General features: G+C 59.5%; 1 protein-coding gene across 1 annotated transcript in view; it reads left to right on the forward strand.

Moving 5' to 3' along the window:
• plxna3 (plexin A3) overlaps window positions 1–13,168 on the forward strand; it is a 297,717-nt gene that overhangs the window by 9,938 nt on the left and 274,611 nt on the right. The window contains exon 2 of the mRNA XM_072487943.1: window positions 10,821–12,089. Coding sequence (XP_072344044.1) covers window positions 10,881–12,089 — 1,209 coding nt within the window. The 5' untranslated portion in view covers window positions 10,821–10,880. The remainder of the gene's footprint in view (window positions 1–10,820; window positions 12,090–13,168) is intronic.

The raw sequence follows: 13,168 nt of genomic DNA on the forward strand, positions 1-13,168 counted from the left end.
TCTCTCCCTCTGTCTCTCTCTCTATCTCTCTCTCCCTCCCTCTCTCTTCCACTCTCTCTCTCTGTCTCTCTCAATGTCACTCTGTCTCCCACTCTGTCTCTCCCTCTCTCTCTTCCACTCTCTCTGTCTCTCTCACTGTCACTCTGTCTCTCTCTCTCACTGTCTCTCCTCCCTGTCTCTGTCTCTCTCTTTCTCTGTCTGTCTCTCTCTCACTCTCTGTCTCTCTCACTGTCACTCTGTCTCTCTCTCTCACTGTCTCTCTCTCTCTCTCTCCTCTCTGTCTCTGTCTCACTCTTTCTCTGTCTGTCTCTCTCTCACTCTCTGTCTCTCGCTGTCACTCTGTCTCTCTCTCTCTCTTCTCTCTGTCTATGTCTCTCTCTTTCTCCGTCTGTCTCTCTGTCTCTGTCTGTCTCTCTCTCCCTATCCTTCTGTCTCTCTCGAACGCTGTGTGTGTGTTTGATAAATTCCCAGTTGTGCTGTCTGGGTTTAAAGACTGATTGATTAATTTTTTGAAGTATTGGCTCCATTGGGATGTGGGTACAGACTGATGTACGTGTGTGTGTGAGTGTGTGTGTGTGTGTGAGAGAGATAGTCACCTAGAATGAGAGAGGGAGAGCATGCCGAACACAATGATAGGGAGTGGAGAGGCAGACACAAAATGAGAGAGAAAGAGAAAGTAACTTTCTCCACCCCCTACAACCCTCCCTATCTCTGTAAACTCCTCCAGCCCCTCCCTATCTCTGTAACCTCCTCCAACCCGTACAACCCTCCCTTTCTCTGTAACCTCCTCCAGCCACTACAACCCTCCCTATCTCTGTAACCTCCTCCAGCCCCTACAACCATCCCTCTCTCTGTAACCTCCTCCAGCCCCTACAACCCTCCCTATCTCTGTAACCTCCTCCAGCCACAACAACCCTCCCTACCTTTGTAACCTCCTTCAACCCCTGCAACCCTCCCTATCTCTGTAACCTCCTCCAGCCCCTACAACCCTCCCGATCTCTGTAAACTCCTCCAGCCTCTCCCTATCTCTGTAACCTCCTCCAACCCCTACAACCCTCCCTTTCTCTGTAACCTCCTCCAGCCCCTACAACCCTCCCTATCTCTGTAACCTCCTCCAGCCCCTACAATCCTCCCTAACTCTGTAACCTCCTCCAGCCCCTACAACCCTCCCTATCTCTGTAACCTCCTCCAGCCCCTACAACCCTCCCTCTCTCTGTAACCTCCTCCAGCCCCTACAACCCTCGCTATCTCTGTAACCTCCTCCAGCCCCGCCAACCCTCCCTATCTCTGTAACCTCCTCCAGCCCCTATAACCCTCCCTATCTCTGTAACCTCCTCCAGCCCCTACAACCCTCCCTCTCTCTGTAACCTCCTCCAGTCCCTACAACCCTCCCTATCTCTGTAACCTCCTCCAGTCCCTACAACCCTCGGTATCTCTGTAAGCTCCGACAGCCCCGCCAACCCTCCCTATCTCTGTAACCTCCGCCAGCCCCTACAACACTCCCTATCTCTGTAACCTCCTCCAGCCCCTACAACCCTCCCTATCTCTGTAACCTCCTCCAGCCACTACAACCCTCCCTATCTCTGTAACCTCCTCCAGCCCCTACAACCCTCCCTATCTCTGTAACCTCCTCCAGCCCCGCCAACCCTCCCTATCTCTGTAACCTCCTCCAGTCCCTACAACCCTCGCTATCTCTGTAACCTCCTCCAGCCCCAACAACCCTCCCTATCTCTGTAACCTCCTCCAGCCCCAACAACCCTCCCTATCACTGTAACCTCCTCCAGCTCCAACAACCCTCCCTATCTCTGTAACCTCCTCCAGTCCCTACAACCCTCCCTATCTCTGTAACCTCCTCCAGCCCCAACAACCCTCCCTATCACTGTAACCTCCTCCAGCCCCTACAACCCTCCCTATCTCTGTAACCTGCTCCAGTCCCTACAACCCTCCCTATCTCTGTAATCTCCTCAGCCCCGCCAACCCTCACTATCTCTGTAACCTCCTCCAGTTCCTACAACCCTCCCTATCTCTGTAACCTCCTCCAGCCCCTACAACCCTCCCTATCTCTGTAACCTCCTCCAGTCCCTCCATCCCTCCCTATCTCTGTAACCTCCTCCAGCCCCTACAACCCTCCCTATCTCTGTAACCTCCTCCAGCCCCTACAACCCTCCCTATCTCTGTAACCTCCTCCAGCCCCTACAACCATCCCTCTCTCTGTAACCTCCTCCAACCCCTACAACCCTCCCTATCTCTGTAACCTCCTCCAGCCACTACAACCCTCCCTACCTCTGTAACCTCCTTCAACCCCTGCAACCCTCCCTATCTCTGTAACCTCCTCCAGCCCCTACAACCCTCCCGATCTCTGTAAACTCCTCCAGCCTCTCCCTATCTCTGTAACCTCCTCCAACCCCTACAACCCTCCCTTTCTCTGTAACCTCCTCCAGCCCCTACAACCCTCCCTATCTCTGTAACCTCCTCCAGCCCCTACAATCCTCCCTAACTCTGTAACCTCCTCCAGCCCCTACAACCCTCCCTATCTCTGTAACCTCCTCCAGCCCCTACAACCCTCCCTCTCTCTGTAACCTCCTCCAGCCCCTACAACCCTCGCTATCTCTGTAACCTCCTCCAGCCCCGCCAACCCTCCCTATCTCTGTAACCTCCACCAGCCCCTATAACCCTCCCTATCTCTGTAACCTCCTCCAGCCCCTACAACCCTCCCTCTCTCTGTAACCTCCTCCAGTCCCTACAACCCTCCCTATCTCTGTAACCTCCTCCAGTCCCTACAACCCTCGGTATCTCTGTAAGCTCCGACAGCCCCGCCAACCCTCCCTATCTCTGTAACCTCCGCCAGCCCCTACAACACTCCCTATCTCTGTAACCTCCTCCAGCCCCTACAACCCTCCCTATCTCTGTAACCTCCTCCAGCCACTACAACCCTCCCTATCTCTGTAACCTCCTCCAGCCCCTACAACCCTCCCTATCTCTGTAACCTCCTCCAGCCCCGCCAACCCTCCCTATCTCTGTAACCTCCTCCAGTCCCTACAACCCTCGCTATCTCTGTAACCTCCTCCAGCCCCAACAACCCTCCCTATCTCTGTAACCTCCTCCAGCCCCAACAACTCTCCCTAGCACTGTAACCTCCTCCAGCTCCAACAACCCTCCCTATCTCTGTAACCTCCTCCAGTCCCTACAACCCTCCCTATCTCTGTAACCTCCTCCAGCCCCAACAACCCTCCCTATCACTGTAACCTCCTCCAGCCCCTACAACCCTCCCTATCTCTGTAACCTGCTCCAGTCCCTACAACCCTCCCTATCTCTGTAATCTCCTCAGCCCCGCCAACCCTCACTATCTCTGTAACCTCCTCCAGTTCCTACAACCCTCCCTATCTCTGTAACCTCCTCCAGCCCCTATAACCCTCCCTATCTCTGTAACCTCCTCCAGTCCCTCCATCCCTCCCTATCTCTGTAACCTCCTCCAGCCCCTACAACCCTCCCTATCTCTGTAACCTCCTCCAGCCCCTACAACCCTCCCTATCTCTGTAACCTCCTCCAGCCTCTACAACCCTCCCTATCTCTGTAACCTCCTCCAGTCCCTCCATCCCTCCCTATCTCTGTAACTTCCTCCAGCCCCTACAACCCTCCCTATCTCTGTAACCTCCTCCAGCCCCAACAACCCTCCCTATCTCTGTAACCTCCTCCAGCCCCTACAACCCTCCCTATCTCTGTAACCTCCTCCAGCCCCTACAACCCTCCCTATCTCTGTAACCTCCTCCAGCCCCTACAACCCTCCCTATCTCTGTAACCTCCTCCAGTCCCTCCATCCCTCCCTATCTCTGTAACCTCCTCCAGCCCCTACAACACTCCCTATCTCTGTAACCTCCTCCAGCCCCTACAACCCTCCCTATCTCTGTAACCTCCTCCAGCCCCTACACCCCTCCCTATCTCTGTAACCTCCTCCAGCCCCTACAACCCTCCCTATCTCTGTAACCTCCTCCAGCCCCTACAACCCTCCCTATCTCTGTAACCTCCTCCAGCCCCTACAACCCTCCCTATCTCTGTAACCTCCTCCAGCCCCTACAACCCTCCCTATCTCTGTAACCTCCTCCAGTCCCTACAACCCTCCCTATCTCTGTAACCTCCTCCAGCCCCTACAACCCTCCCTATCTCTGTAACCTCCTCCAGTCCCTACAACCCTCCCTATCTCTGTAACCTCCTCCAGCCCCTACAACCCTCCCTATCTCTGTAACCTCCTCCAGCCCCTACAACCCTCCCTATCTCTGTAACCTCCTCCAGCCCCTACAACCCTCCCTATCTCTGTAACCTCCTCCAGCCCCTACAACCCTCCCTATCTCTGGTACCTCTCTAATCCTCTAATTATCTCCGGATCTCTTTCAGCGGGATTCTCCGACACCCCGCCGGGCCGGAGAATCCCCGGGGGGGGGCGGCGCGAATCCCGCCCCGCCGCCGGCTACCTTATTTTCCGGCGCCGGTTTTTGGGCGGTGGCGGGATTCCTGCCAGGCTGGTCGGGGGCCGTTGGCAGCGGCCCCCCCGGCAATACTCCGGGCCCCGATGGGCCGAGCGGGCCGCTGGCGTGGTTTAGACATGGTCCCACACGGCGGGACCTGGCTGGTAAATTGGCGGGGGGCGGTCCTTGAGGGGGCGCGGGGGTATCCGACCGCGGGGGGGCGGGAGGGGGGTGCCCCCCATGGTGGCCTGGCCCACTGATCTGCGGGCGGGCCTGTGCCATGGGGGCTCTCCTTCCTTCCGAGCCGGCCCGTCGGGCTTCGCCATGGCCGGCGCGGAGAAGACAACCCCCTGCACATGCGCCAGAATACGCCGCCGGTCCACGCATGCCCTTCGGCGCATGCCCAAACTCGCGCAGCCCCTTCGCCGCCGGTTGGAGCGGTGCCAGCCCCTGCGGCGTCCACCTAGAATTCCGCACTTTCGGGGGTGTTGACGCCGGAGTTGTTGGCGCCGGTTCTCCCGCTGGCCTGGGGACTTACTCCCCGGAAAGGAGAATCCCGCCCCCAGTCTCTCACTATCATCTCGTTCTGTCTCTTTCTGCCTCGGTCCTATTTATCTCTTCTCTCTGTCTCTGGGCGTCTTCCTCTCTCTGTCTCTCTCTCTCTGTCTCTCTCTGTCTCCCTCTCTCTCTCTCTGTCTCTCTCTCTCTGTCTCTCTCTCTCTGTCTCTCTCTGTCTCCCTCTCTCTCTCTCTGTCTCGCTCTCTCTCTCTCTCTCTCTCTGTCTCTCTCTGTCTCTCTCTCTCTCTCTGTCTCTCTCTCTCTCTGTCTCTCTCTCTCTCTCTGTCTCTCTCTCTCTGTCTCTCTCTGTCTCCCTCTCTCTCTCTCTGTCTCTCTCTCTCTCTCTCTCTCTCTCTGTCTCTCTCTGTCTCCCTCTCTCTCTCTCTGTCTCTCTCTCTCTCTGTGTCTCTCTCTCTCTCTCTGTCTCTCTCTCTGTCTCTCTCTCTCTGTCTGTCTCCCTCTCTCTCTCTCTCTCTCTGTCTCTCTCTCTCTGTCTCTCTCTCTCTCTCTGTCTGTCTCCCTCTCTCTTTCTCTCTGTCTCTCTCTCTGACTCATTCTCTCTCTCCAAATCCCTCGCTGTCTGTCTCTCTCTGAATCTCTCTTTATCGCTGTTTCTCTCTGTCTCTTTCTCTCTCTCTCCCTGTCTCTCTATATGACTCTGTCTCTCTCGGTCTCCCTATCTCTCTCTCTCTGACTCTCTGTTTGTCTCTCTCTCTCTGTCTCTCTCTGACTCTCTGTCTGTCTCTCTCTCTCTCTGACTCTGTCTGTCTCTCTATCTGTCTCTCTCTCTGTCTCTGACTCCCTCTCTTTCTGACTCTCCCTTTGTCTCTCTCTCTCTCTCTGTCTCTCTCCCTCCCTCTCTTTCTGACTCTCTCTCTCTCCCCCTGTCTCTCTCTCTCTGTATCTCTCTGTCTCTCTCTCTCCCTCTCTTTCTGACCCTCTCTCCCCTTCTCTCTCTCTCTCTCTCTGACTCTGTCTCTCATTTCTTCCCAGGCCATTGAAGTTGCATCGGTCCTCTGGATCGAGTCACTCTCTGCTGCCAATAATCCTCTTGTTCGGGCAGAATCAGGGCTGCTGGCATTCCCGGCCCCTCACCAGGAATGAAGGAATGACTTCCTCCCTCATTCATGCGCCCCCTTCCCTTCCTCGCCTCATCCAGATTGAGTGTGTGCACAGGAGGATCCCGCAGCATGAGTGTGATTTACACTGTGGTAGGATTCCTGAGGTGGAGCCAGGGTGCCTCTTTCTATTCTCTCCAACCAGCTCCTTTCTCCTGATGGAAGCCACTGACCGACTGGCCAGTGTTTTGGTAAAGTTCCCGGGCAGGTTTACTCGCTGTGGGGAGATTCACAGCGGTTTGCAGTCTGTGAATGTCAAACCCCGGGGCCAACCACAGCCCGGGGCCAACCACTGCCCTGGACCCCTCCCCAAACCACTGCTCAGGGCCCACTCCCTAAACCACAGTCGAGGCCCCACTCCCCAAACCACTGCTCAGGGCCCACTCCCCAAACCACAGCCCAGGGTCCACTCTGCAAACCACAGCCCACGGCCCACTCCGCAAACCACTGCCCAGGGCCCACTCCATAAACCACAGCCCAGGCCCCACTCCCCAAACAACTGCTCAGGGCCCACTCCCTAAACCACAGTCCAGGCCCCACTCCCCAAACCACTGCTCAGGGCCCATTCCCCAAACCACTGCCCAGGGCCCCTCCGCAAACCACTGCTCAGGGCCCACTCCCCAAACCACTGCTCAGGGCCCACTCCCCAAACCACAGCCCAGGTCCCCTCCCCAAACCACTGCCTAGGCCCCACTTCCCAAACCACTGCTCAGGGCCCACTCCCCAAACCACTGCTCAGGGCCCACTCCCCAAACCACTGCCCAGGCCCCAGACCCAAACCACTGCCCAGGGCCCCTCCGCAAACCACTGCCCAGGGCCCACTCTGCAAACAACTGCCCAGGGCCCACTCCATAAACCACAGCCCAGGCCCCACTCCCCAAACCACTGCTCAGGGCCCACTCCCCAAACCACTGCTCAGGGCCCACTCCCCAATCCACTGCCCAGGCCCCTCCGCAAACCACTGCTCAAGGCCCACTCCCCAAACCACTGCTCAGGGCCCACTCCCCAAACCACAGCCCAGGGCCCCTCCGCAAACCACTGCCCAGGCCCCACTCCCCAAACCACTGCTCAGGGCCCACTCCCCAAACCACTGCGCAGGCCCCACTCCCCAAACCATTGCCTAGGCCCCACTCCCCAGACCACTGCTCAGGGCCCCTCCCTAAACCACTGCTCAGGGCCCACTCCCCAAACCACTGCCCAGGCCCCAGACCCCAAACCACTGCCCAGGGCCCCTCCGCAAACCACTGCCCAGGGCCCACTCCGCAAACCACTACTCAGGGCCAACTCCCCAAACCACTGCCCAGGCCCCAGACCCCAAACCACTGCCCAGGGCCTGTCCGCAAACCACTGCCCAGGGCCCACTCCGCAAACCACTGCTCAGGGCCCACTCCCCAACCCACTGCCCAGGGTCCACTCCTCAAACCACTGCTCAGGACCCACTCCCCAAACCACTGCTCAGGGCCCACTCCCCAAACCACTGCCCAGGGCCCTTCCCCAAACCACTGCTCAGGGCGCACTCCCCTAACCACTGCCCCGGGCCCACTCCCCAAACCACTGCTCAGGGCCCACTCCCCAAACCACTGCTCAGGGCCCACTCTCCAAACCTCTGCCCAGGCCCCACTCCCCAAACCACTGCTCAGGCCCCACTTCCCAAACCACTGCTCAGGCCCCACTCCCCAAACCACTGCCCAGGGCCCCTCCGCAAACCACTGCCCAGGGCCCCTCCGCAAACCATTGCCCAGGGCCCCTCCGCAAACCACTACTCAGGCACCACGCCCCAAACTACTGCCCATGGCCCCTCCGCAAACCACTGCTCAGGGCCCACTCCCTAAACCACTGCCCAGGCCCCACTCCCCAAACCACTGCCCAGGCCCCACTCCCCAAACCACTGCCTAGGCCCCACTCCACAAACCACTCCCCAGGCTCCACTCTCCAAACCACTGCCCAGGCCCCACTACCCAAACCACTGTCCAGGGCCCCTCCACAAACCACTACTCAGGCACCACCCCCAAACTATTGCCAGGGACCCTCCGCAAACCACTGCTCAGGGCCCACTCTCCAAACCACTGCCCAGGCCCCACTCCCCAAACCACTGCTCAGGCCCCACTTCCCAAACCACTGCTCAGGCCCCACTCCCCAAATCACTACTCAGGGCCCACTCCCCAAACCACTGCCCAGGGCCCCTCCGCAAACCACTACTCAGGCACCACTCCCCAAACTACTGCCCAGGGCCCCACTCCCCAAACCACTCCCCAGGCTCCACTCTCCAAACCACTGCCCAGGCCCCACTACCCAAACCACTGCCCAGGGCCCCTCCACAAACCACTACTCAGGCACCACTCCCCAAACTATTGCCAGGGCCCCTCCGCAAACCACTGCTCAGGGCCCACTCTCCAAACCACTGCCCAGGCCCCACTCCCCAAACCACTGCTCAGGCCCCACTTCCCAAACCACTGCTCAGGCCCCACTCCCCAAATCACTACTCAGGGCCCACTCCCCAAACCACTGCCCAGGGCCCCTCCGCAAGCCACTACTCAGGCACCACTCCCCAAACTACTGCCCAGGGCCCCTCCGCAAACCACTGCTCAGGGCCCACTCCCTAAACCACTGCCCAGGCCCCACTCCCCAAACCACTGCGCAGGCCCCACTCCCCAAACCACTGCCTCGGCCCCACTCCCCAAACCACTGCCCAGGCTCCACTCTCCAAACCACTGCCCAGGCTCCACTCTCCAAACCACTGCCCAGGCCCCACTCCCCAAACCACTGCTCAGGCCCCACTTCCCAAACCACTGCTCAGCGCCCCTCCGCAAACCACTACTCAGGCACCGCTCCCCAAACTATTGCCAGGGCCCCTCCGCAAACCACTGCTCAGGGCCCACTCCGCAAACCGCTACTCAGGCACCACTCCACAAACTACTGCCCAGGGCCCCTCCCCAAACCACTGCTCAGGGCCCACTCCCCAAACCACTGCCCAGGGCCCTTCCGCAAACCACTGCTTAGGGCCCACTCCCTAAACCACTGCCCAGGCCCCACTCCCCACACCACTGCACAGGCCCCACTCCCCAAACCACTGCCCAGGCCCCACTCCCCAAACCACTGCCCAGGCCCCACACCCCAAACCACTGCCAAGGCCCCACTCCACAAACCACTGCCCAGGCCCCACACCCGAAAACACTGCCCAGGCCCCACTCCCCAAAACACTGCCCAGGCCCCACTCCCCAAACCACTGCCCAGGCCCCACACCCGAAAACACTGCCCAGGCCCCACTCCCCACACCACTGCACAGGCCCCACTCCCCAAACCACTGCCCAGGCCCCACTCCCCAAACCACTGCCCAGGCCCCACACCCCAAACCACTGGCCAGGCCCCACTCCCCAAACCATTGCCCAGGCCCCACACCCGAAAACACTGCCCAGGCCCCACTCCCCAAAACACTGCCCAGGCCCCACTCTCCAAACCACTGCTCAGGGCCCACTCCCCAAATCACTCCCGGGCCCCACTCCCTAAACCACTGCCCAGGCCCCACTCCCCAAACCACTGCCCAGGCCCCACTCCCCAAACCACTGCCCAGGCCCCACACCCCAAACCACTGCCCAGGCCCCACTCCCCAAACCACTGCCCAGGCCCCACACCCGAAAACACTGCCCAGGCCCCACTCCCCAAACCACTGCCCAGGCCCCACACCCGAAAACACTGCCCAGGCCCCACTCCCCAAAACACTGCCCAGGCCCCACTCCCCACACCACTGCACAGGCCCCACTCCCCAAACCACTGCCCAGGCCCCACTCCCCAAACCACTGCCCAGGCCCCACTCTCCAAACCACTGCTCAGGGCCCACTCCCCAAATCACTCCCAGGCCCCACTCCCTAAACCACTGCCCAGGCCCCACTCCCCAAACCACTGCCTAGGGCCCGCAAGAGACCAGGGAGAACTCCTCCCATCACTCCCTCAGCACAGACCCTCTGACAGTGCGGCGCTCCCTCAGCACAGACCCTCCGACAGTGCAGCGCTCCCTCAGCACAGACCCTCCGACAGTGCAGCGCTCCCTCAGCACTGACCCTCCGACAGTGCGGCGCTCCCTCAGCACAGACCCTCCGACAGTGCAGCGCTCCCTCAGCACTGACCCTCCGACAGTGCGGCGCTCCCTCAGCACTGACCCTCTGACAGTGTGGCACTCCCTCAGCACTGACCCTCCGATAGTGCGGAGCACCGTCAACACTGACCCTCTGACAGTGCGGCGCTCCCTCAGCACTGACCCTCTGACAGTGCGGCGCTCCCTCAGCACAGACCCTCCGACAGTGCAGCGCTCCCTCAGCACTGACCCTCCGACAGTGCGACGCTCCCTCAGCACTGACCCTCTGACAGTGTGGCACTCCCTCAGCACTGACCCTCCGATAGTGCGGAGCACCGTCAACACTGACCCTCTGACAGTGCGGCGCTCCCTCAGCACTGACCCTCCAACAGTGAGGTGCTCCATCAGTAGTGACACTCTGACAGTGCGGTGCTCCCACATTTACAGAACTCCTTGGGGATGGCAAAGGCGTTATGTAAATGCATGTGACTTTGGTGCAGTTACGAATCCGCAGTTTACCCTCCAACCCACTAGGTGAGCTCTGAGGGACACCGTGTCAGGAAGAAGGGCCGAATGTTCACTAAAATGTTCCTTTTCTTCTTCGCGCAGGAATGATTTGCACCCTGAGGACGGAATAGCGTCGGGCTGAGGGAGAAGCGGGCGTGGGGAATGAGTTCCCGGACGGACAGCGCCATTGGTATCGACCGGTTGTTGGAGCCCAAGAGAGGGCCTAAGATGGCCGCCTACCTTATTGGGCTGGTCCTTTGGGGGGCGGCGACCACGGACCTGGCGCACGCCCACCGTCCGGAGTTCCGGAGTTTCTCAGTGACGGGCACCAGGCTGGCGCACTTAGCCGTGCACCGGGAGACGGGAGCGGTATTCCTGGGGGGCGTGAACCGCATCTACAAGCTCGCAGGAAACCTGACCGAACTGCGGCTGCACTTGACAGGCCCCGTGGAGGACAACGCCCGCTGCTATCCGCCCCCCAGCGTGCGGGCCTGCACCCAGGGGCTGGCGCCAGCCCCCAACGTCAACAAGCTCCTGCTGATCGACTACCCGGGCGACCGGCTGGTGGCCTGCGGCAGCGTCTGGCAGGGGGTGTGCCAGTTCCTGCGGCTGGGCGACCTCTTCAAGCTGGGCGAGCCACACCACCGCAAGGAGCACTACCTCTCTAGCGTCAATGAGTCGGGGGCCATGGCAGGTGTGGCGGTGGAGGGCGCCGAAGATGAGAGCAGCCTCTTTATCGGCACATCCATTGACGGCAAGTCCGAGTATTTCCCCACGCTATCCAGCCGGCGTCTCACGGGCAACGCCGAGGACGCTCGTATGTTCGGCCTGGTCTACCAGGACGAGTTTGTGTCCTCGCAGCTGAAGATCCCGTCAGACACCCTCTCCCGTTTCCCGGCCTTCGACATCTACTACATCTACGCCTTTGCCAGCCAGCGTTTTGTCTACTTCGTCACGCTGCAGCTGGACACGGAGCTGACCTCGCCGGACGCCAGCGGCGAACCCTTCTACACCTCCAAGATCGTGCGCCTCTGCGCCGGCGACTCCAAGTTCTACTCCTACGTCGAGTTCCCCATCGGCTGCACGCGGGATGGTGTGGAGTACCGGCTGGCGCAGGCGGCACACCTGGGCAAGCCGGGCCGCCGGCTGGCACAGTCGCTGGGCGTCTCGGAGGACGAGGACGTGCTTTTTGTTGTCTTCTCACGTGGCCAGAAGCACCGGGCCGACCCTCCGGGCGAGTCCCTGCTCTGCCTGTTCACCATCGGCGCCATCAAGGAACGCATCAAGGCCCGGATCCAGTCCTGCTACCGGGGAGAGGGAAAACTCTCACTGCCCTGGCTCCTCAACAAGGAGCTGGTCTGCATTAACTCGGTGAGTGCTGACCAGGGGGAAGAGGATGGGGGATGGGGGCTGGGCCCCGCCATTCTCTCTCTCCCTCTCTCTGTCTCTTTCTCTCGGGCATCTTCTCTCTTTCCCTCTCTCTCTGTCTCTTTCTCTCGGGCATCTGCTCTCTCTCCTTCTCTCTGTCTCCCCTTTCTCTCTCCCTGTCTCTCGAACTCTGGCTCTCTCTCTCTCTCTGATGCTGTCTCCGCCTCTGTCTCTCTCTCTCTATCTCCCTCTCTCTTTCTTCTCTCTGCCTCTCGCTCTTCATTTCTTTCTCTCCCTATCTGTTCACACACACTCGCCCTCCACTCTCTCCCCTACAACCTTCCCTATCTCTGTAACTTCCTCCAGTCCCTACAACCCTCCCTATTTCTGTCACCTCCTCCAGCCCCGACAACCCTCCCTATCTCTGTAACATCCTCCAGTCCCTACAACCCTCCCTATCTCTGTAACCTCCTACAACCCTCTGAGATCTCGGCGCTCCTCCAGTTCTGGCCTCTCGAACGTCCCCTGATTCCCATCGCCCCACCGTGGCCGTGTCTTCAGCTGTCTGGGTGACCCTAAGCTCTGGAATACCCTCCCTAAACCGCTCTACCTCTCTGACTCTCTCTGTACCTCTCTCTATCTCTGTCCCTCTCTCTGCCCCTCCCTCTCTCTCTCTCTCTGTCTCTCGCTCTGTCTCTCTCTCTCTCTCTGTCTCTCTCTCTGTTTGTCTCTTTCTCACTCTCTGTCACTTTCTCTCTCCCTCTCCCTCTCTCTCTGTCTATCTCTCTCTCTTTCTGCCTGTCTCTTTCTCACTCGCTATTGCTTTCTCTCTGTTTCTGTCTCTCTCTCACTCTCTATGTCCCTCTTCCTCTCTCTGTCCGTCACCCTTTCTGTCTCTTTCCCTCTCTCTCTCTCTCTCTCTCCCTCTGGGCGGAATTCTCCAGCCGCGTTTGCCCGCCGACCAGAGAATCCTGCCTAGGTCAATGCCGGGAGAATCCAGCCCTCCGTCCCTACTTCTCTCACTGTCTCTTTCTGTGTGCACCTCTCTCTCTCTCTCTGTCCCTCTTTCACTCTGCCTCTCT

Source organism: Scyliorhinus torazame, chromosome 22, assembly GCF_047496885.1.
Source record: "Scyliorhinus torazame isolate Kashiwa2021f chromosome 22, sScyTor2.1, whole genome shotgun sequence".
NCBI lineage: Eukaryota > Metazoa > Chordata > Chondrichthyes > Carcharhiniformes > Scyliorhinidae > Scyliorhinus > Scyliorhinus torazame.